A 25,769-nucleotide genomic window follows, 5' to 3' on the forward strand; every position below is an offset into this window, starting at 1 on the left:
AGTACATGACATAGTACATTAATGACTATTTGCTACTCAAAATACTCATGCATTCATTCTAGCTTACATCTAACTCTTAGAATATAATTTGAGGTGCATCCATTCCCACCACTGTCGAGAAGCAGGTCCTAAGAGAAAATACTCTGTTTATTTCTACAGTCTTAAAATTCCTATACAGCTGCAAATATTCTGGTAAAGTATTTGTGAGAATTTGGTAAAACAGCTCGGGGGGGGGAATCACAAAAAGACCAAACAAAATACTAAACTGCAGTTGTAGTTAGCCAATACTTACTTCATATGTTATCTGATATTTCATCCAATTAGTTTTTCTATTATTTGTTATATGATTTATACATGATTTATAAATATGTCAGTACTATTTTATTAGTATTTATTTGTATCATGCTACTTGCTATCCAGTTCTATCTATATTCTGCCTACATACACATTTTAAATACTAAAAATACTAAGATAAAGTGTTTGAAAATGTATAGGTTTACAGGAGCTGAGCACCAAACTTGGAGGTTTTGATTGTTTAGGGTTTTTTGTCCCTCAGTTTTCCCCCTCCCATCCCCCAAAGCCTATTCTACAAAATAGCTCACTGCTTCAATATTCATTAAATTGTTACAACTCTCAAGGACGATTTTGGAAAGTCAAGACTTTTAACAGGGCTCCATAAAACATTTTACACTAAAAACAGAAGCAAAAAATCAAACCTGAGCCACTAAACCTCTAACCTTTACTTTCTGATCCACTGCATCAGAATAGCACCGATGTTTGAGCTCTCTTCCCGCTGATCATCAATAGCTGTTAATTAAACACAACTTCCCTCAGAAGTTATGCACCCCTGCTGAAACCACTGATGCTGCTATAATGAGAAGTACACACAAAGTTGGCTTACTCTCTCCTGCACCATCTGAAACGTATATAATGAAAAACTGGACTGTATTTCCAGGTGTTCCACCTCGTTGTTATAAAACCTGGGTTCAGTTCACAGCACTGAATGATTTCTTGAGTGTCCCTTTCACTGTCAGGGCTCAGCCCACAAAGGGGTAACAGTTTTCTGTGACAACAAACACAGTCCTTAAATTTTCAGCCCTTGGCACTAAAGGCAAGGCTGACAACTGCTTCAGAGATTCGTAACACTGAGGAAGAACTTAACTCTAGTTTAATGGTTAGACAGCTTAGCAGGATTCTGGCTTGCAGCCCTTTACACAAAGAGCATTAAAAGAAAATAAAAATCAGTAGATCAAAAGCCCAATGTACTTTGGGACAGGGCCCAAAATTTAGACAAGTGCGGTAATCCCCAGTGAGAGAATGGTGCTCCCTCTCTGGCCCAGCAAGAACTCAATTACTTCGCAGCAAGTCAGAACTGCTTCAACAGGAGAGCTTATATCTTTTCTCTAGAACTAAACAGCTAGGTCACTTTTTTGGGTAATGTGACCTTCTTATTTGAATCTTTACAGGCAGAGGAGGGAATTGAAACTGTATCTCCCACACATTACTACTCCAACCATCAAATTATTTTCTAAAGACAGAAAGAAGAAAAAAAAATATTACCACCTATTCCCAACAATCTGCAATATGCATATCCCATATTACTTCATGTTAATGAGATTTTATAAAGGTAGAAACACTTCTTGATGTGGGGGCGGGGGAATCAATACAGAAGGGAAAAAAAAGATTACATGTTTTATGTTTTAAATAGCAAAAAAACCATGGCTGAGATATATTAGAGCCCTCAGGCAAGAGCAGTTTCTAATTCAAAACTGCAGTTTTTTTGTTGTTGTTGAAAGGATGTTATTATTACATCTTCCTCCCTTGTCCCGTTTGTCATTTGTCTTCTTGAACTGCAAATGGTCAGGGGAAACCTGACCACTGAATAAAGATATCAAGACAATCAGTATTTTCTTAATCTGAAAGAGGTCTACCGAATCAAAAGAGGATATGTCATATCAAAGACATTTTATATTTTAAAAAGTAATGCAAGAAGTTAAAAGGAACCAAATTCATCCAAACCATACATATTCATGTATTATTCAAGTGCATAAAGTAAAAGTGAAATACCTTCTTTTAATTTCTTCTCTGTAAGAAGCTTAGCAGTATTAGAAGAAACTTTGTATAAGAATTCACAAAGAAAGGTGGAATGTGAGGAATCTTCAGAGAAGCCACTTTCAAAACAAGTATCATAGTTTGGGAAATCTATTAAAAGACAAAGGAGTAAGTAACATACAGAACTTCAGTTCTATCAGTTATAACCATTTCTCCACAGGTCTTTCTAACTGTGTATCTGTAGATACATAGTTGCTCTGTAATATCTTTACTACAACACAGACACATCTTATTGATTATGAATTCTTACATATTCATCAAAAAAACATTGGTTCACATTTGTTACAATATTGCCATTGTCTACCACTGCTTGCCAACATAATCTAAAACAGAGTTTTCTGGTGTACTAAGCTTTTATTTTCATCGCTTATGTAACATGCTTCAACAGAAGGGAACTGTTTCTCTCGAGGGCTTATCTAGAAGTTTATACCAATTCTGGCAGCAGAGAGACAATGATTCAGAGAATCACTGTCAACCTGCAATGACCTCCCTTTCTCTGAAGAGGAACAAACACTAGCACCAGCACATGGTGATGCTGCCTTGGCAGGAAGGCTAAAAGTAGAAAAGACAGAGCCAAGACAAGCAAACTTCTCTCTGTAGTCTCAGGACCACTTGAGAGCATAGCTAGCAAAAAAACCATAGCTGCATGTTTGCACAGTGACTGAGCTCAACATCCTGCGATCCAGTGCCTGGCACTTGTGACAGAGCAATGCTCAGGCAGAACTTAAGGCACCGTGCTTGCTCTAGGAAGACCTAAATCATTCCTGCGTTTCCCACTAAAACTTTTGTTGTTCAGCCTATGCAGTGTTACTTTGCAGAGTGGCACGAGACAATGGAAAGTTGGTCCAGGAGTATGTCCACAATGCTAGCTGCCATATAGCATAGCTAATTTTTTCCAGTGTAAATCTGCGTGTGAACTTCTATTCCCAGGCTGCTTCAGATACTGTACAGCCCTTTTAAAAGGTAAGTTCAGGCACATCCATACTCTAAAACGTATTTATTTATTTTTAAGAATAGCTTTCTATTTTCAAGAGCCTCATAACAGTCACACACTTGCAACCAGAACCGTTGACTTTCAAGGCCGAAGTTTATCACGTGCTCCAAGCTGTAACAGAAGTTGTGATCTGAAAAAAAACCATAGTTTGCTGGGATAGATCACATTACAGGTTTAAGAGATGAGTTTTATTTTGGGAGGAGAGTTTGTGAAAACACAGGTAGGTCTGTGTGCAGTAGGGGTAGATACCAATTTAAATAATTTTTAAGAAAAAACAAAGCCCCAGACGAATACTTTAGATACATGTTTACTGTATAGACCCATTTTTTCTGGTAAAAGCCTGATAATATTGGCAGAGCAGATGATGTTTTTCTTCTGTGTTATAAATAAGGGTATGAGGTCTATGAGTTATCACTGGCTTTTTTATTATTTTTTTAAGTCCTAAACTTGATGTCTGAGCCAAATAAAAGTAACTTGTACACAATTACATATGTTAGCTGCTGAAATAGTTAATGCCATCACAACTCCCCCTCGCTATACCACTGTTGTTCAACTCAATGCCAATTTTTCTTCTGAATTCCTTCCTTCCTTCCCTTCTGCTCAATATATAATCAGAAGATCAAAACAAAGAGAATGTATCCTACCTGAGAATTTATTATGGTACAGGAATTCCATTTGCAGTCTTTGTCCAGCTTTCTTGGCTAATAAGTACGGAGTACTGTAAACAGGGTCTCCAGTGGCACACATAGCATCAGCCCCACTAAACAGCAACATCAGAGTTTCTAGCACATCTTGTTTAACTACGGCAGCACACAGGGCCTTGTCACGGAGAGGGAAAATAAGAAGTTTGTTTAAATTAGAAAGTTACTGGCAACAAGTACATATAATTTAGATGCCAATCCTTTCAATAGTTTCCCCGCATTTTCAAAGACCATAAAGATTGAGAAGTAGCAGGAATCATGAAGTACGGTCTGAATCTAGAAAAAAGCAGCAAGAACAAAAAAAGAAAACCCAAAACCATCATCAACCCAAACCCTACAAGATGTTGCTGCCACAAGTTTCACGTGGGAAGGATAACATGAATTAATACAACTGGAGGGGAAGCTTGTTGTTTATTTACATGAAAAATTCCCCCTTATTTTCCTTCACACACCAAACTACTAAAGAAAAAAATCTTATTATTTCAGACCTCAAAAGTTCAACCAAAGAGACAAGATTTGATCCTTAAACTACTACTATTACTAGGAAACAACAGGCTGAAATTCATAGGTAGTTTTTCAAAACTATGGCCACAGTAAATAAGGCAACTATTCTTTAGGAAAACAAACTTTTTTTTTTTCCCTTTCAAAATGTTGGTCCAAAATCTTAAAACCAGGAGTAGCTACACAATTACAGTAATCTATTCCATAACAATTTATATGAATTAATATGTACTTAAATTATCTAATGAATGAGTTTTTCTGAAATGATTAAGGCAGAAGTCACTCAACACAAGAAGAGTACTATTCTAAAATTCAGCTGCTCTAATAAACATTTAAGCATCCAGTAGGCATGAGATGACAGAGCAGACAGTTCAGTAAAAGTTCTAGAATTACTTGGCAATGACCACCTTATTACATGGTAATTTCATGTCTCTATAGAGAATTTGACCATTACATCTGATATTTTTTCCCAGTAGTTAAATGATTAATTGACAGACACCCTTCCCCCCCACCAACAAAAAACATAGACCTCAGAAAAATCAAGCCTGTAAAACATAGAGCTGTTTTCTGTGGTCCAGTTACAATATTAAATAAAGTCTCTGGCACAGCTGCTACCAATAAATAGAAAACAATCCAAATGTTTTATTTTGCAAAGACATTGAGAGTTCCCCATGAAGCCCAAAAATGTTTCCCAATTCCAATGAAATGCAAAAAACTTAAATTCAAGCTATATAGTGAGATGCTTCTATACTTTGGCTAGAGGTGTTTTAACAACTATTCTTATATGCCCTCATTTTAACTCCTTATGTGTCTAACTAACATACAACTTATAAAATGTATGGCAAAATAACACTTCCTTTTTGACACAATAACCACTGAACAAATGAGACTTCTCTAGTTCAAACCACAATAACTTTTAAATGTTACTGCCTCCCCACAATCTCTGCATACCGTTTGAGACAATTTGACTCATGTAATTGAATGCATTAGCGTTGCAATATATATGCATTTAAACTCTTCTATATTCATAAACCCTGAACAATCATGACTCTGAAATCAACAGATATTAGAAGTCAGTCAAATGTACATCAAAAATTGCACAGAAATTGATAATTATAATTAGCATTTTCCACTTTATAACTGTAAAGAATTTATTTGTGTTATTTATGTAAAAGGAAACACTGAGAACACACATTTTTCATCATTAATTTTAGCTTGTTTCATTTCCTATTAGCTACAAGCTACTATGTAAGTGTGCATGAGCTACTTTCACCACTGATAACACTGAATCATCTAATGTACTGGAATGTTAGATGTTAGACTTACAAGATATCAAAAACACGCAAAGAAGGAATCTAAAGAAGTGAAGTGGCAATTTGCATCCCTAGAGTGTGCATCTGAAGAAAAATAAAGATCCATATTCATTGATGGCTCTGGAAGACATATTACAGGCACCATATAGGTACCATAACCTTCTACAAACAAACAAACTGGAAAAACTGCGAACTAGGAAATCATGAAATGAGTCCTGTAAAGGCTCCAAAACAACCCTTATTCAGCTCTGTGAGACTGTCACTCAGCTTTCTGAATTTATTTCTCACCATTTTAACAAGATGACCAAATTGCACACAGATATAATACAATACAAAAAGTATGGTGTGGGCTTACCCATTCTAGTATTACCTTATTCAACTGTTCCTTGGTTTTGTAGGGAAAAGGTGCTTTCCTGAATTTTCCCTCTTTGTATTTTTGTGTAATGAATGCTATCCTTTTTTCTGCAGGGGCATCCATATGCAGCTCTTCATCTGGAGGAAGATTTCCTGCCCAAAAACTGTTTGCCCTCTTATTTCCAATGACAATAAAGAGCTAGATGAGGTGCAAGAAAAAAGTAAGTAAAATAGCATGAAGGATATGAAGCTAGCCTCTAAATAGTTTTCAGCTGCTAAAAGTTGAAAAAGTTATTGAAGAAAAGAAAATTGCCTGCAGGAGATGGAAGCCTCTGTCAGTCACTGCCTATGGTCATCTATAAATGAATAATAAAGTCTGTAGTCATCATTTACCATCAATAGCAACTAAGCTTTACAAGGCTAACCAGTTATAATATTCAGTACATATTAGAAAATACCAGTAAAAGGTCAGAGAAGACTAGCATATGTTTTAAAGAAAACACTGATGACTCAACCCTCCCTATCAGCACCACTTTTTAACACCCCAAGCAACTAAACAGGTAGTGAGAAGTTTCTTTTCTTTTGCCATTCCCAATATTGGCCATCGTGATCGCTCTCCATAAGCATTTTATTTCTTTTTCCCCAAAAAAACTAGATGCTTGGAGAAATACTAAGAGAAATTGTGCAGATGGTTATCAAAACAAATTAATATTTTGAATGACACAAAGGTACATTATTCCCAGAAACATCAAGTTTACTATAACAGCAGCATGTTATTTAGCAGCTGTACAGTTTTCTTGTGAGTAAAGCAATAAATAACTCCGATTCATACAGTAGTTTTCAAGATGGAACAAAGAGTTAGAATATCACAACATACCTCAATAAGTTCATTGCTCCAAATGCTGGCATCCATTTTTAGACTCCGGACCTTTGAATCTCTTGGTCCTAAAGATCTGTGCTGTCCTGAAAATCCAAGAGTATTTTTACTTTACTAAAGCACTTAAACTGGGTTTCTCTTCTGCTAAGATAACAAAAAAATTTAATGAAGACAGATTTATTCTAATTGCTATTTTTAAAAAAGGCTGGGTTTGACATTTGAATATAAAATAAAAGCACCAAAAAAACAAAATTTAAAAAAAAAAAATGTGGCTTGTATTTGATAGTAACGAATAAACAAAGTAGGCTGTCTGATATTGAATATTTTTGGGAGGGTTTGTTTTGAAACAAAGCCTAGAGTTATAAACTATTTCCCTGAATCTACTGCTTAAGCACATATTTAAATATAAAACATGATAGAACTAGATTTTTAGTAGTATCTGAAAAAGCTATCCCAATTGGCAGTAAAATATGTCCTGATGTAACAGAATTAATACGCAAAATTTATACACTGAAAATTGTTATCTTTTGGCATTCAGCCTTGCAAAAGCCAGCCATTTCCCATGAAGTGCTACTGTGTCTTAATTTCCACTAATTGTGAAGGATTATTCATCTGAGGGAAACCAATCACCTTACAGATCTGTCATTTATGCATGGAAATGCTTTAGAATAAGGATGAGCTTGGTATTAAAAAAAAAAAAAAAGTTATGTTCACTTTTTGTTTGTCAAAACTTTCACAAGGATGGTACTGTAAAAATGAAAAAAGCCAATTCAAGGACATACACAGATATGCAAATATGACATTTCGTAGAACCCATACAGCCTGTCATTAATTACTCTACCTGCGCACTTCTTACAAATGACAACACATAGATTGATGGATGCCCAGTCAGGACTGGGAGCTTTACAGTCAGCACAGCTCCTGTTGGACTCATTGAACCAAATCTTCTCAGCTACTTCATAATCAGACAGAGTTTCTGCTATCGATTGCTGCAGTGCTTCAATCCACTCTTGTTTCTCTCTTTCCGACTCTGCTGTAAAGCTGAAACAATTGACTTTTCTGTGTTATTGATCTTTATTTTAAAGCCCAATTAAACATAGCGTGTAGTCTCTCTTATTTATTACATTTACACCTAAAATCACAGTCAAAAATTCTTCACCTACACAGATATAAATACTAAGATGGAATGTATTATTTTGTATTTTTAGTCAATGAAAACTCCCTCTGTTTTTGTGTTCAGTTTTCAACAAAACGACTACTAGCATGAGCTATATAGCTTTTGTAATGTTCAAGTTACGTTCCTGAGTTACTTTCAATCTTTTTATGTTACCACATACCAAACTTAAAGTCTGAACTTCAACAAAAGCATAGAATGACCTAAGGAAACATGGAGACTTACTGAGGAATAAAAACAGACTTGCTAACTACAACAGCCAAAAAAATGCTTTTCATTTAAATTGATCTTTTTGAAAAATATAAATAATAATAAGCAAACACCAACATGGTGATGGCTTAGAGAAAGCCAAAGAACTAGCTATCTACCAACTAGCCACAGATTCAAATCACTGATCAAGACTAATTTACCTGCTACTCTAGTTGACTGAGAATGAAAGGAAATTCTTTGCTAACATTTAGCAAGCCCAGGAGAACAAAGTGATTTCTTCTTCTGCATTACTGAGATTTCATTTAAGAAACACAACACTTAACAAAAGGCTTTTATTAGCATGTACTTGTATTTTCTTAAAAATCATTACAAGTCACAGCATCAGCCAAAGTGAAACTTTCTACTGATTTCAATGGAGGATTTCTACAACAGATGGCACGACTGATTCTTTTCTTTTCAAATAAAATGCCTAGTATTAAATGGATGCAGCATTATTTCACTACCACAGTTTATTATTCTTTAAGATGGAGTCAAGTTGTTAAAGTGACTTTTTTTCTTCTGCCCTTGCACAGAATGAACAAAGAAGGCTACATAAAAATACAAACCTGTAGGCACAGGATGTCTAGTCAGGGAGGTAACAGATGAAGTACACAGCTAAACAAAGGAAAGAAAATCCTTCTGTTTTTAAAAAAAAATACTGAGCATTCTTCGTAAAACATTACCTTTTCATCCAAACGAGATAAGTCACTGTAGTATGAAGCAAGTATTTCTTTAGTGCATTAGTTATTTGCATTTTTTGTAATGTAAATATTAAAGTTCTCACCTAAAGCTTTTATAAGGAGTAATTATTTCAAAAGATTGCTTTGCAGTCCGATCCACTTGTTTTACATTTGCCACATTCATAGGGATTACAGTGATACCAAATCCTGTCTTAAAATCCTAGGGAAAAGACAATAGAAGTTCAGGGCTTTAGCATTCAAGAATAAGACATGTATAGAACAATTAAATCAGCATGGTCCAAAAATCCAGGGTCAGTAATACACATTTTGGCCACAGCACGCAAGCTCCTTCTAATTCATTAATGGATAAATAAACCTATACTAAATTTTGTCCAAACAGTACACTTCTGATCGCCAGAATGACCTTACTTGATGGTTAGTAGGAGAAAAAATGCACACTGTAACTATCAATAAAGGGAAAAAAAAGTTAAATAACAGATTGCATTAAAATGTGGATCCAAAACTATGGAAGTATCTAGCTTAAATCACGCTTTAGTGACTAATGTTTATATGTCTAAATCCTTCTCATTCACAGCAGTTTTGCCTGCTTTTAAACAGAGTGTTTTAACAAAATAAAATATATTATGTATAAAATTCTTTCTTAAACCTTTGGTTGCTCATGCTTCTGATATATTACATCAACTAAACATGTCAAATATGTCTGAAAAAAAAGTCCTATACAGCAGCTAAAATAGACAAAAGGTTATCTGTGACTCAATTATTAGAAATGCTAAGCATTTTTGCTTTAAACCAAGAGAAACGATTTTTTTTTTTTCCCCTGCATGGAACAATGTACGTAAAATAAAAGTCAATCTTACATTAACACAGTTAGGAAATAAAATGTTCAGTGAGCTCTTGTGAGGCTCTCTCAAATGCACACATTTTGGCAACACCGATAGGCACATATGTTATTTCTGATCTATTCGGAACACCATCAGTATCTCCTTCTTAAACTGATTTAGATGTTCATCTAATGGTAGTCACTTCCACAAGTTTAATTTCTGAAAATATTAGCATACTTCCTGGAAACAGTAAGTGCATCAGAAACAAAACCAAACTACGTCACCCAAGCAAAAAGCCAAATCCACATATCTTGCCAACTGCAAGATGTTCTAAGTTACCTCTCACATAACAAGTAGTTGTGTATGGGCTGACAAAAATACGAGCACTGGAGGGGAAAAGCTTCAGAGTTACCTGCCTGTGCAGAGGGGATTGTGTTTCTAGTAAATACATATTTAAACCTGCATCACTGACAAGTTTCTCTTCCTAAGATTTTCAAATTTTGTGAACATTAAAGCTCACATGGAGAAGATACTTCACAAAAGTCTTTTCACTTCATCCCCCTATTTCAGGTACGAGCAAATAAAAATATTATTTTAGCCATGACTGATAAGGCTAAATCTGACATAAAACACACATATGGGTCTATGTGCAAGTGGAAGTACTAATTATATCAGAAGGCACTGAACAGAATTATGCCCCAAAAGGCTTTATAGTGTCCATTTTAAGATGAGATTTTTAAAATGCCATAATTTCCACTAATTAAACATAGTGTGGGATAAGTCAGCTAATGTTTCCTTGCCAGACATCTTATTAAGAATTTTTTTTTTTTTTTTTTTTAACCTTCCATTACCTTTGACAGTAACAGTGTGGAATCCAGGTGTGGATTTCAGCACAATCCTTTATAAAAAGTAGTAACTTTTCAACAAGTTCCCTGGCTTAACCACTCCTCATATAATACATTTTTTAATATTTCTACCTTTCTTCTACCCTCAAATCCTGTAACATAGACATTTTTATTCTCCCCCCTCATCTTCAGCCCCCACCCCATTTTCCTATAAATCAATGGTTTTCATACTGACACATCTGCCTTAGAAGAGAGCAGAGAGTTCTGTGAAGCCTACACAGTCCCTAATTCATCCTCAAAGATCAGTTCTGTGGGAAAGGAGTGGGCAGAATAATCTCTTTTTGAGTATGAACTTGACAGCATGCTCTGCAGCAGTGAAGCATTCTTGAAGTCAGACATCACCAGTGCGAAAAACAGAAGCATGAAATATAGAGTAAAAAAAAAAGATTGAGGATAGAAAAATACTAAATTTTCATTTCTATTAGCAGCAGTGTCTTAAATCAAATGAGCAAAATGAAAACTAACCTTTAACTTTCTAAAATTGAATGGTATGCACTTCTGACATGTAAATTGGATGCAGGTTTCATTTGTTGGTTTCAATTATTTCAAATAATTGGCCTTAAGTCGTCCTGATTTTTAAAGGACAGGTAACGAGACTATACTTGTACCTGAACAACAGTGCAACGCATTCTTTGTTTATTAAAGAACAGCTGAATGACTGCCAGAAGCCATGGTTAATAGGAGTTCAATATACTCTTAGGTCCAGATTAGAGTTTACTGAAGGTAAATGATGAGTAATGAAGACGACTGAAATAGTAAGTACCATATTGAGCCAGATCAAAAGTTCACCTAGTATAGTAGCTTCACTCTAAGCACTTGCTACTGGCAACTGTCATAAAAAGAATGTAAATAAGAAAAGAAAAAAAGAAAAAAAAGAAAATTCGCATCTCCCCAGATAAGCTTCCAGCAATCTAAGGACTTCCAGCTCGGAAAGTCCCTGAACAAATAGTTGCAGCAAAGCCCTCATACTTGCTAGCCATTGACAGCCACATCCTCAAGGAATTTAAACAAATTCATGCTTTGAAGCCTCCGCAGCATCCTACTTCATAAATTTCCCAAATACTAATTGTACAAAAAAAGTAGTTCCTTTTGTGCATGTACGTTGGGGGTTTTTTGCCTGATAACTGAGACTTTCATTACATGACGTTAGAGAAAAGAAACGGTAACTAAACTTTACTCATCTACCTATTCCATACTGTTCCTTCTTGAAAAACTCTATCCTATATTCCCTTCAGTCTCTTCTTTTTTATGCCTTCAAACAGCTAGTCGTGCCCACTTTCACTGGAGCAAAAAGGGAGCAGGCTGCATGGAAGCACCCTGCAGGCTGAAGATTGCACACGTTTATGTCTGCGAAGACAGACACCAAACTTTGTTGTACTGAACTTAATGATGCAGAACTAAGAAAGCACTCTAGAAATGAAATGCATTCATTTGAAAGTCTTTACCTTTAGCTGGAGCACCAACCCTCCAAAATTTGCACACGTACCCAGTGCATGAACAATCCCACTGAAGAGAGAATAACTGTCATGTTTTAAATTCAGCAAGCGTATAAGAACTTACAGTACTTAATTTCAGTGTGAGGAATGTCAGAAAGGTTAAGAAATTAGAAGTGAGGAATATACTTTTCAGAATTTAAGATGGTGGCAAATTAACCAATTTCATTGGTACATCAGAGTGACGTTATTTCCGTAATGGTCCAAACTCTTTACGGTAACTGTACAACACTTGGCATAAACCAGGCTTTGTGAGCAACAGGTACACTGGAATCTAATTTTCAAGGTTCAGAATTACACGCTTTCAGGAGTGCAGTCTTGTTCTCTCCTTCAGAAACAGAAGTGGGAACTGGTAGAGGGAAGAAAGAAATGCTCCACTTCGAAAGATAAATTCATTCACTTTGAGTGCACAAGAGGACAATAGGGCCATTCAAGCACTGTACAAAATGTACTGACAGCAAGACCAAGCAGTATCTTTTCAGAATAAGAATTGTCTTGCTTCTACAGACTGAAAGCTCATTGTTTCAGATAGATTAAACTGTGTTAGACTTTCTGACAAACGAAGAAAAGTTTAAGAAGATTCAAAAATGCACACAGAAAGCTGAGGGTTCGGGTTTTCTTTTTTAATATAGATATGTCTTAAATGTCTACATTTATACTATCTTCATGAATTTGAAGAAAGGTTGAAAAATGGGTTGACAATAAGAGCTTTTTTAAAAAAAACAAATTCTTTGCAGATATAATAATAGATTAAAAGTATTCACTAAACAGCACAGTTAACTGAAGGCTGAAAATACTAATAGAGGAAAGTAGTTAACTATGAGATGAGTACTGGCTTTCTGGTAAGCTGTTGTTCGTTCCTGAAGGAGGAATGATTATAGTGTGTGAGTCCTGTTGTCATTATCACCCCCGTCTGAAAAAGAGATAACCTATGAAAACCTGTCATCTGTATATAAACTGTGAAATCATGTAACTTTTTTTTAAACCTACCTTTAACGCGTATTTATAAAGTGCATACCAGTGTACAAAACTGCTTTCTCTGTTATGTATTACCTTTTCATAGGCAAAAACTACCCTGAGACAGGCTTTACTAACCTTTCTTCGATTCTATTCTGGATGAAATTCAAGGAGCTTCAAAATCAGTCTCATATCTTTTCTAATATATGACCACTGTTTTACAGACACAGAAATAAACACCAAGGTTAAAGAAAACTTAAGTACATGTATGAATAAAATCATGCAGCTACATCTAAACAAGTCTAATTTTCAGAGTTGCTGAACACATAACTTTTGGTATGTTGTCTTAAAAAGACAGGCCTAGGCATCTTCCTGTGTTCTTAAACAAATCTATAATCAGAGGCTGAATCTTGTGGCTCTCAGTTAATGAACAGACCTTCTCTACAAAATTACTCTTCTCCCTGGAAAGTATAATACTTTTTCTTTCTTTTTTTTATTTTTTCCCTTCCACTCAGTTTTGCACTAGTAACACTTGGGCTGACATTCTTGTTGGTTTAGTCGAACCAAAATTCATCTGAACACAGGTGTTCTAAAGCTGCTGCTTGTGTTCCTCAACTTTTACTGTTTTAGCAGTTATAATCATGTCTTTGGATGTGCTGTCTTTTATGAATCTGACAACTAATATATAAAGTTGATTAAAAAAAAAAAAACTCGCCTGAGGAAAACATCTCGGAAAAACCCAACAAAAAAACCCAACCACAATTATAAGTTTACCCTTGCCCCTCACATAAAAATTCTTGGAAATAAATCCCAAGTTTTATTTTAAAGGTTAACTAACTCTATTATTTTCACATTAGAAATATCATTCCATATTTTTATCTGTTTTTTGCTGGAGGACTAAGGGGATAACAGCAACAGCAGAGAAAAAGGAAAATTGCTGCCATGATTTCAAGAGAATGTATTTCTACATACACGCATATATATACATAAGTAAATATATATTTGTAGCATATTTTGAAGTACAGAAAGTACAGAAGTACAGAATAGTACTGGTGTATGCTGGGAGCACAGCGCTTTTGAAAATTGCTACATCAACTGAGTATTCTCACTGCACATCCGTTTCCTTCCTGTGAATTAAGAGATCATGGTCCCTTTGCTTTTTTTGTCTTCGGCTGTCTTATCTTGAGGTCATGCAATATTTAAGGGTGTGTATGCACACACACACATACATATGATAAGGCTCCAATAATGCTAAGAGGTATATGTGTGTTTATATATGCACGCATGCCTTTTTTTTTTTTTTTAAACATCCATCTTTCTTACCATCCTACCACTAATTTACAAAAAGCTCATCCATATTTCTGACACTGCTCTTGTCCTACTGCCCATACACAGAAGGTTCTTGACCTTTAATCACAATACCTCTGATCAGAGTTCCAAAATACGACCTTACAAATTTCCTTGAATTTATCTTTGCTATTTGCAATAGCTCTGTAGGTTTACTTTTGGGAAGCTACCACGAAGTTTGTGACAATTAGACTAAGACTTATTTCTGAAAGATCTGAGAATTCCCTTAACAATTTAACATGATTTAGACTTTTCCTTCATTCTAGCCCCATGGCATTTGATTCTCTTCAAACAACCAAATAATTCCAGAGAGATTAAAAGCCAGTAAACTAGAATCTTTCAGATAAAGCAATCATAGTTTTTCTCCTCTTAATTGGAGGTATATATTTCAGCCTTTCCAGCTATTAAGGAAGGCTAATTTCTCCAACAAAAAGGTGGGAAAAATTTGTTTCCATGTTAATGAAAAATTAATACATATCTATGTATTAGAGTTTGAAAAACATTGACTAGTAATGCAGAAATTGCTTTGATGATATTAATACTTCTCCACAAGTTTATATTGATTTCCTCTCCTTTTAAACTATACTTAGGCTTAGCCTCCCCAGTTACCTTTCATCAGGCTTTTCAAATCCTTAGAGACTTACATCCCTCATCACAGCCTAAAATCTGTTAATATAGATTTTAGGTGATAGTTACATGTCATGGATTGGAATAAAAACTGCCACGAGTAAAGACCTATCACTCTCTCTTACAGTCTTCCTAACAAGGTCTCAAAATGAAACCACAGTGAAGCATATAGTATATAATTACACACACACAAAAAAATGATGTTAAAAGAACATGAAGTTTGCCAACTCAAGTCCTCACGAGCAAGGAGATGCTAAAATTCAAGTTGTCTGCGCATGTTCACTCTGTAGCTTCATGCTCGCCTGTTACGATATGTGAGGTAGTCACATCAATTTTAGGTTCTTTACATAGCTAAGCAAAATTCCTGCGTCCCATAATAGAACCACCTGAAAATTATTTGAGCTATTATTGCAAAACATTTTGTAATGACAACTGGACATCCATAATTTTGGAGGCTAAAAAGAAGGAAGAGAGCAAAAGGCGAGAAGCGCCACTTAGATAAGCTCTAGTCAGTGCCATGCAGTAGGCTTGTTTGCAGTGGAGTGTATTGGATATGCTACTGGAGCACATCCCACTCCACATAATTACATTATAAAGAAATCTAGTACATGTACTTTGAGGTGGCTCTATGATGAAAGCCAACACATAAGAAGTGGGGACAACCGAGATTTATTTCAAAAATGCATTCCTGACCAACACTCTAAGTAAGGTAGTTACAACCTTAGATGTTACTTTTCATATAAGTTACAAATCTCTCTATTCACTTACTACAGAAGTAATTTAGAATCCTCACTTCAGCAGCTATGTGTGTGTATTTTGCAGTATCAATACAATTTTAAATCACTTGATTATGCACCATCAGGCCCATGCCTTGCTTGTTGTATGGGATGGATCTAGGACACATGAAGATGAAAGCCCCCTTCCTGTACAGGCTGCAAAATACAAAAAAAGGAGGATCACAATTAAAGTGACTGAATACTATCCTGGAGAGTTAGCTCTTATCTTTGCCTTTGCCGATTTCTACTCCGTGTAAATCAAAAGCCTTAGCATACACTCATTTCACTGTAGATTTTTCATTTCCTAGTACCTGACTTTATGCTCTAGGGTTTGCTTTGCAGAACTGCTGAGCAACTGGAACTTCAGCCGACACCTATGAAAGCAGTATTTTGAGCAGGTATAGTTTGACAGAAAACTATTCCCTCCCAGCCCCCCATAAAAGACAGAGAAAACAGACTGCAAAATATATGGATATTTGAATCATTCATTCTGTTTCTCGGAACTGTGTGGTAATATGGAGGAGACAATCATGTTGCTTTACCTAACAGGAACTGATGAAAAATAAATTAATCATTGTTCCTCAAATAGCCAAACACAGCAATTACTGATCATTTCCTCACAGAACATTCCTTTACTGGTGGAGGATTCTTTCTGTAAGGCATCTTCTGTGCAATAAAAAAGGCACAGGTTACTCCATGAAAAGAAATTAGAATTATCAAACAGTTACTAAGTAAACAATGCAGTGAATGAGGTAGTGATTCTGTGGAAGAAAATAGCATATTATAGTATCTACTGCATAATATTAAATTGTATAGATTTAATCGGGTGAAATTAAGGTTTTATAAATAAGCCCAGCTTTCCCATGTTTAGAGTGGGTGCACAAATCTGTAATCGTGGCAATGTTATTTCACACAGATCTTCTTTGAATTTTCACAGGTTTTTAGCTAAGTTCTCCCCAAAAATGAAGTTTACATAATCACAGGAGCATCTGTCTCCCTACCTAACCCCAAGTAAGTTTTTACTCTAGATAGGTGCTTGGCTTCAATCAAATTCAACATAATAGCAGCCACTGAATACCTCAGGTCTTAATAAGATTTAAGGAACGTAAGTCAGAGCAGAGGACATGGACTCTAAGTTTCCCCACTCCCCTCCTCTCCAATCCCAGAAGGAAAGGCTTTAGTGTATGGTCACAGTGAATTAAGACAAAGTGATACAATCTGGAAAGTCATATTCAAAGACAACAGCTACAAACAAATACATATATACATAAATTAAAAGCTCCAATTTCTTAGTCCTCAAAAACGAAGCAAGAAGATTACAACAGAGAGGAGAGGAAAAGTTACAATTCCAAATATTCACAAGTTTCTCACTTGTGCAGAAACATGCTGAAAGGGAAAGGGGGGGGGGGGGAATCCATGCTGCAACTATGCCTTGCCATTACAAATAATTTGTATGCTATGCCATTTAGTGATGGTCCAATAACCTTTTCGTTATTTCTGAAACAATTTGTGTGAGCTGTTACATCGATGTAAGGAACTGAATTCTACATAAAGTTGTACATTTTAACACAAAGCAATTTAAAGCTATTACTGCAAAGTAGAGTTCATGACTTGAAGGTACCATAGTCATTTGCATTGCTGCTTTAGAAAAATACTGAAAGGACTGAATTCTTCCAACTATTCCACAATTTAGAGTTCAGCTGAGGTACAGAAAGTGTGATTCAGACCATACTCCATTCTGCATGCACGTGCTTTCTTTTTCTTGTCACTCAACATACTAGGAAAGTAACAGTCTCACATCTGAGGCACGCAAGACAGAACCAAGCATCAAAAGCAAGCTGATAAAACTACATACAAAAACTGCCTTGCTCTCTTCCCACATACCCTGACAGACATCAAGCAACAGAGACAAAACTGCTCTCTTTGTTGCCAACCCCACCCCCCATGTGGAAGACAAGTGCAGACAAAGCTGCAATTTGAACAATTACGGTAACTCCTTTCCAGCACAGCTCCTCTGCAGCATGGAGCTCATTCAGAAATCAGCATCTTATTAGCTAGAGAGGCTGAAGAAACTGCAGCCTGCCTGGGCTATGATCTTTACTTTGTGTCATCTCATGATGTTTCATGAAGCAGCAAAAGATAGTGCAGCTAAATAAACAAATAAAATTCAAAGCCTGTCATGAGCAAGTACAGCCTATATTCAAGGCTTTCACCTTTATTCTTATTCCATTGTCCATTTATAACATTGCCTCATACTAAGAGAGACAATTGTGTTCCTTAAGATACCCAACTCATAATACATAGTTATGAGTTCCATAACTTCCATTTCAGAGTTCATTTCTTGCTACTCGCTTCACACATTTTTCTTCCCAAAGGGATGCCAGTTTAACATATGCAAAACCTATTATTACCTGGAAATTACTCAATTTTCCTCACTTTTATTGTTTGACCCCTTCCACCTGCCCATGATTTTTTTTTTCTTCATTTAGCTGAAACAGGTATCCCTATAGCCACCATCTCAAACTCACACATAGTTTTAAACACTTTCCCTGTAATGAGCACCCAGAGCACCTCTTGTTGACACAAGCACATTTTAAAACATAGCTATTACTATTAAAATTTTAAGTAGCCATCTGGACTCTTCTTTGGAATTGCTTCACAACTGGAAACCTTCTTGGAAGATTCATCAAGACTGTTCTCTGGAGATCAGAAGGGTCTGTGTATTTTAGAAGTACTACGTACAGTTACGGGTTTCTGAATTCACATCTTTTTTCTTGCTGAAGCTTTACATACACACCGAAGATCTTGCTATGTATTCATAGTCAAGACAAACAGCTAACAGTGTTTGAACTCCTAGAGGAAGGACAGATTGTGAACGTTTTTGTGATATTTTAAAATCTAGAATGGCGGTAATGCAAAATTGATGAACCTCTTTATAGAACTATTTGTACAGTTGTCACTGGACAATAGAGAAAACTGGTATGATACCCTCACTGGCAAAGATCTCCTAATGAACCAAGAAAATCTCCAAATAATGAAGTTCCTGCTTTCCTCCAAATTTACCTGTGGAGATAAACAAATATGACATTGACCAGTAAAAAGTATCATTGACCAAGGACAATGCTTTTACTTATTGACTGCAAACAGTAAGGTGCTAAGACAATTAGTCCTCATTGTATACATAAAAACCTCTTATTTTATTTACTACCTCCTACTTCAGTAAAATAAAATTTAATTCTATGATACTATATTTCACAAGTAAAAATAAGTCATAATTTCTCCTTCAATAAGTATTAGCAAAAGTAACATTTCCTGATGGAGAAAGTTTTCCAAAGCTTTTTTTACTCATGAACCTAATCTCCAAGTAATCTGCAAAATTCAAAATATTTACAAAGGACAATTAATTAAAAAAAAAAAACCAAAAAGAAAAAAAGAAAATGTTTCAACACACTTTAAAGTGCCATCCAAATAGGATTAACCATGATGGACATTTTCACATCTTAAAAAAAAGTATCTATGGCTTTCCGAATACCCTATATTCAAAACATACCCCATTTTATCATAACTGGATCACTACGGGATTTCCCTGCTGATATTAATAAAAATACCAGTTCAGATTCATGATCCTATCAAACTGAATGGCCCTTCTGAGATGATGCAAATTGCAACAAAATGCACTTATTCAACACAAAACCTTATTAGGAGTATTTTAATAAAATATGGAGAGCTCTGAATTGCGCTAACAGTACTTTTTACAGCTAGGGAGATTTTAGACACCTGCTGGTCACAGAGCCATGAAGCGAAAAGCTTCACTTCAACAAGTGACATTATGATTTTCAACTTAAGAGGAAAAAATAAGTTAAGGAAAGTATAGACCCACACAAAAACTTTTGGCCAGATGGTATAAATTCTCATCCGTTTAAGAAATATTCACCCTAGCAGAAAGGAGACATTAAACCCCATCAAATTTCAGATTTGCTTAAAACCTGAAATACAGAAACTTTTGACATATCTGAACCAAAATAGCAAAATAAATTTTCTTCTACTAAATATCTATTTATGTCTTTCATAAGAAGAACTGTATTTTGAGTGTGTGCATGCATGCCCAATAACTTTGAAGAACATGCCTTAGACTCCATGGAGGTACAGACATTTCTAGAAGCCGGCAACTTCCCACTAACACCTAGAATCAGAAACGTAAGGAGACCAAACTATGATTTGTGAATTATTCCCACTTCTGTAATATTTATTCTAAAACAGTGAAGGAACAGCAGCACCAACAGTTTTGCCCATTCTTCTGTGCCTGGACCAAGAGAGGGCTGATGCCATGACAACAGCAATGCTGCACAGTAGCTTTTGACAAGCAGGAATCTTTCCTAACCCAGTCAGTCATTTCATCATTTTCTCTTCTGGGAAGACATCCTCCTTACATTTAGTTCAACCAAAAATAGAGTGGTTTGGGGTTTTTTTGTTGGTTGGTTGGTTGGATTTTGGTTTGGTTTTGTTTTTGAAGAAAATATTTTCTTCTGCTGGCTTTAGATTCACACATACTAATTTGTCTTTATGTGACAAAGATGAAAATAGCTGATGAATGCACAGAAAGTATTTTGATTTTTTGTAAAGCAAAATCACTAATGGACACACATACAGCTACTGCTTAGCAGCTATTCACTTTCACATTTGCCTAGGCTTTTTGTCATGAAGGTAATGATTCCACATAAAGAAAACACTGTTAGTATAAAAGTAAATATGTAAGAGAGTTTCACAAATCAATGCAGTTTACAAATAAGCAATCCACTTTTCACTACTTAAATACTGAAATGGCTGGAGTATGAAATGCTTACACAGTTTACTGAACTAGTAAATCCATCGTAAATAAGTTTTATTATGAGTTCATATAAAAGCCACTGCCATTTGGTTTTAGTGATTTTTTTTCTTAGTTTTGATTTTACAATGATTAAAGCTAAGAAGGGCAACCATCACACTACACAATTTAACCAAAGGCTTTCACAACTCAAATAAAGAATAACCCCATACAATTACACAGAAGCTATTCAAATATTTTTCTGATAATCAAAAATAAAACAAGGGTCCAGCTCTAAAATATCTGCACTATACTCATGTTTCAGGATTGGGTCTAGAATTAATATAGCCTTACTGAACCAAAACGCCTTTGTCTTAATTAACATAACAGTCTAAATTTTTTATGAATATCAGTCTTCCAAAACTCAAAAATCATGAGCTAGAAGCACCTTATCTAAAAGTCAAGTCAATTCAAGCTCACAATGAAATTATTTTCTGCTAATGAGAAGCAAAGGCTAACATCCAACAGAAAAATACAAACTGTTTGTACAAATATGGAACAACCATACTCTAAAGAAAACACTATGACAAATTAAAAGTTAAAACAAACAAACAAACAAAATCCTTAAAAAAAAAACCCACAACATACTTCTTTTGAATAACCTTCGTACTCTGTGTTACTAACTACAGAGCTAGTTGGTAGAAAGAACACTAAAAATTACACAATCTTTAACAAATTATCTCCCTTTACCATTTCTACATTTATCTTCTGTTTGTTTCACTGAGCTTCCCATTGTCACACAATGAACAATACAGGAAGGTCTTGTAGGACCCAGAATAAGCTACAGACACATAGTAACGATTCCACCTGTCTCCTGCATTCTTTTCACTTCTCAGGTCTCTCACTCGCATCTATCTCCTTACACAAGGAAGAAATAAATCTTGTTCATCTGAATTTAATGAGAGACTGAAAAAGCAAAACTTGCCAACAGTAATGTTAACTCTGTTTCAGAGCACATTCTCGGGGTGGGGCAATGGACCCCAATCACTATTTAAACTGTTATTCTAAAACCATTAATAAACTCAGTAATGTAACAAATAGAAGCTTAACTTTCACATTTTGCAAGTTTACAAATTTGTTTCCTCTATGTTTGATTAGAACAGCCTTCAGAATCATGTAATAATAAAAAATAAAAATTATTTTGAAACATACACATATTACTATGTTCAGATAAGCCAAGATGCCTTATAAATCAGAGATTAGTAAAGAACAGCACCTACAGTGGCAATTTCTTCATGGAAAGTGGCAAAAAAAAAAAAAAAGTGAAGCACTGATTTACAGGCTGATCTAACAGCAACATCCTGACCTAGACACCAGCAAACTGAACCCACTTCATGTCATGGTGAAGCACAGCTATGAAAAAGCTGTTCTGGCTCATAACTGAAGGTATGCAGGCGCATGTCATCACACAGAAGTTGCATCAAAATTGCAAAGGCTTAATCAAGATAACACTGTAAAAGAGAATCTCACGAACAGTAAAACAGAACTAGAATTAGAATTATAAAATTGCTCCATTTCAGGATATTCAGAAACCCAGCAGCAGCATTTTGTACCAATTGTGGGTGGGGAGGCTTGTAACATGCTACAGTGATTTCTGAGAACAGAAAATCTTCCAAAAAATCCTTCTATATTGGCAAGAATGGCCAGCTGCAATCTGCAAACACACTGAAGTTAGAAGAAGGTATATTTTCCCAGCATGACCATGCCATTTAAGAAACTAGGACAAACAAGAATTCAGGAATGAAACAAAATACTGGACTAAAATGAAAAACTGGCAACTCTGACATTAATAGCAAAGCTCCAATTGACATTCACAGAGCTGGAGATTCACCCCAGGTATCTGTGTTTAGACCCTACAAGCAACAGCTTTCCTTAAACTGCCCTGAATATACTGAAAATGCATCTTTAACTTTTCCATTTAGAAGGACAAGCAGCTAGAACAAAATCTGCACAGGCCTCTTAAGGTTAATTTTAAAATACACCTGCATGCAGTGTAAGAGAACGAAATTTAGGTCTGCAGATGAAAGACCTGCACAATTAGAAGACCTGAACAGCCAGCACCACAGAATCATGCAGAACTGTGATGAGATAATATCTTCTGGTTTTGTACCTACCGTGCACTCTATTAACCTTTTTTTTTTCTTCTCCCTGTAAAATTCCAGTACAGCTCCACCTGGATATATTAAGAGAGATGTTTCTGATATTCCATACCTCATCAGTGAGAGAAGGATGAAGAAATAGAGCCTCCAAAACAGCGCTTTGTGTAAATGTAACCCTTTTATTTCCGCATTAGCATTTATTGCTGAGAACACCAATAAAGACACACAAGTTTCACATCTAAACTGCTAATTGTACACATTTACCTTAAGCAAGTGCAAGTACCTAAGATCATCCTCAGATCAGGCTTCTAAGTTTTACCAACTGCACATTGTCATTAAACAAAACAGAAAAGACAAAGCAAGTTATGTATCATCCTTTTTTAGCTGTAGAAGGGAAGTGAGAAACCTGTAAATACCTAACACACAGGAATGATTACAGAGCACACAGAAAACACACAGAGAAACAGCTGATGTATTTATTCAGGGTGAAATAAGCCGTTTCTAGATAAGTCACATAAAAATGGCAGGTACCTCTGCTGTGTGGTTGGTTTGTTTTAAACAAAATAAGACAAAAGATGCTAGCCTCTTCACTTCTCTCTGTGAAAAAAGAAGTGCAAGGTGAAACATACCAACCCACAAGTCAGAATCCATCTCCCACCTGGGCATCAGTGATGACCAGTCAGCACTGTCTCCTTCTCTTCTCTTATTGCTACTCAGGACTAATGAATTTTGCCTTGATCAGTTTCTCAACTTTCGTTATGACCCCAACTCCTGGCTCATCAGTTTTCTTGCAGCCCAGTAAATTGGCAGCTGCTCAGTTCCTTCAGGGGAGAGAAGCGAGAGTCAATTGTAATAATGGGCTGCAATTACTCCTGTGTTGCACGAACTGAGCTGCTGTTGCTGACTGCTGTCATTTTATCTGCCTTTGAACTTCTTTATGACCCCATGGCAAGGAATTACAGCCCTCGGCTGCAAAAAACATCACACCTCTCATCATCACACAACGTCCTGCAGAGCCTCTCAAGCAAGTGCCAAACAGGCTGATTGTGAAACAGGAAGCAGTATACAAAGCCATATTAATTATACCAATGCAGCCACACTGCTTCAAAACCTTTTTCAAACCTCACTCACGTATCTCTACCACAGCTCTGCATACTGGATTTAGACTGCAGGTATGTATAAACATGGACAAATGCAGTATAGTGGACATAGACTCCTCTCTGCCTAGATGCGGAGTATAGACACCTGTACAATTTGAAACCATTGGACAGTACAAGACAGAGACAATAATTCTGCCATAATCAAAATGGAATCATATCCAATGGATAGCAGTTGGGTTTATTTTTGTTAATAGCCTAACTCACCTTAAACAAAGAAACGGACAGGAGCTGTAATACTCAATTAAATATTAGATATCAGAATCCCCAAAAGGATTGGCAAAGTCAATAATTAAAGTGTTTATCTCCATGATTAAAACACACTCATCAGCCATTGCATTCTTTGGCTCAACTACTTGTTTTTTCCCGAAGCAACTTTTATTGGAAATACTGCAGAAGTACAACATAAAGGTCTCCAAAACACAAAAAAAAAATCCCAACCAAATAGAAGCTGTTTGAAATGCTCAAAACATACTAACGTCACTGGGCATCACTTAAAATACAAACATTATTTCCACCTTTTATTTCCTGACTCATTGCCTTCCATCTTTTCTCTTATTAAGCTGAATATATTTTCCTTCTCAACCACTGTCCAGGCCTGTTCACATGGTCCTCCAGCTGCCCACTGCCAATTGTTTTGGCAACCTTCCACCTTAAGTGAACATAACAAAGCTTGACTTTTGCTACACTTCAGTGCATGTAACATTTTTCAAATGTTTCTTTAAAAGTGTTAGATATCAATCAATCATTCTGGTGGATCTCTGGGAGGGGTCTGACCGACATGCTGAGATGGAAATAACTTTTGAGTGAAGTTTTCTGGAAATATCTGTAAGATACCGATTTTTAATGAATGAGTTTTAAAACATGTCATCTCTAACAAGATATTATTTTGCATGCAAAATATTTAAGAGGGAGAATTTCATTTAATAACGATGTCATTGAAGTGTTTCATGAGGCAATAATTCAGTTTGAGTTGATTAAGTTCAAATTTGTTGGCCTAGCAATTTATTAACCAGGGACAGAAATTCTTGCTGAGAAAGCACACTGTGGTGTTCCCCACGTTCTTACCATGCTGTAAATCATAAATTCCCTTCCTTTTGCTGTAAGGATGGTGCATTTATTTAGAATAAAGTCTGTAGATATAAGACAGTGGAGTAAAGAAAATAATGCTTTGTTATTACCTGAACAATGCCATACTGCTCCAAACAACATAAAGAAACCAGCACAAATGAAAAACAATTTAAGGTCCAAAAGATTAAAATGTCACTTAAGCTACAATGATATTAAAGTTCCCAGTATTTTAAGGATCATCTTTATAACGGTTATTTTAAACCATCCACTTTGCATAACTGATGAAAACTCAAATTGCCTAATTATTTTAGTAGTCCAATAGCAACTCAAACCTGCTCTCTCTCCACTGCCAGCAAAGATACTGTTCACATTTCCAGTGCACACTGTGCAGAAGACAACAGTTCTGGAGCAAGTGTCCACTGTTTGATTAATTGTTTGTAATAAAAAAGGGTGGGGGGGTGAAAGAGTATGAAGGAAAAAAAAAAGGGGGGGATGACTACAAATTCTGGGCATCTTAAACAAATTCCAATGGTCCTTACTCTGATGAACTCCAACAGAGATTGAATTGAGACCACCCAATCTTGAAAATCATCATGAAGTAACAACAGAAATCCATGAATGCCAAAACAGTTTTCTTTATCAACACTCTGCTTTTCCTGCTTGTTCAGCTACTGCA

At 35.8% G+C, this 25,769-nt stretch overlaps 1 protein-coding gene across 1 annotated transcript in view; it reads right to left on the minus strand.

The window, feature by feature from the left end:
• ARAP2 (ArfGAP with RhoGAP domain, ankyrin repeat and PH domain 2) overlaps positions 1-25,769 on the minus strand; it is a 132,369-nt gene that overhangs the window by 65,246 nt on the left and 41,354 nt on the right. Inside the window, exons 12-17 of the mRNA XM_050896198.1 lie at positions 9,060-9,175; positions 7,694-7,893; positions 6,853-6,938; positions 5,992-6,174; positions 3,751-3,925; positions 2,068-2,202 (exon numbers count right to left, since the gene is read on the minus strand). Of these exons, the coding sequence (XP_050752155.1) occupies positions 2,068-2,202; positions 3,751-3,925; positions 5,992-6,174; positions 6,853-6,938; positions 7,694-7,893; positions 9,060-9,175 (895 nt within the window). The remainder of the gene's footprint in view (positions 1-2,067; positions 2,203-3,750; positions 3,926-5,991; positions 6,175-6,852; positions 6,939-7,693; positions 7,894-9,059; positions 9,176-25,769) is intronic.

The sequence above is a fragment of the Gymnogyps californianus genome, chromosome 4 (assembly GCF_018139145.2).
Source record: "Gymnogyps californianus isolate 813 chromosome 4, ASM1813914v2, whole genome shotgun sequence".
Classification (NCBI taxonomy): domain Eukaryota; kingdom Metazoa; phylum Chordata; class Aves; order Accipitriformes; family Cathartidae; genus Gymnogyps; species Gymnogyps californianus.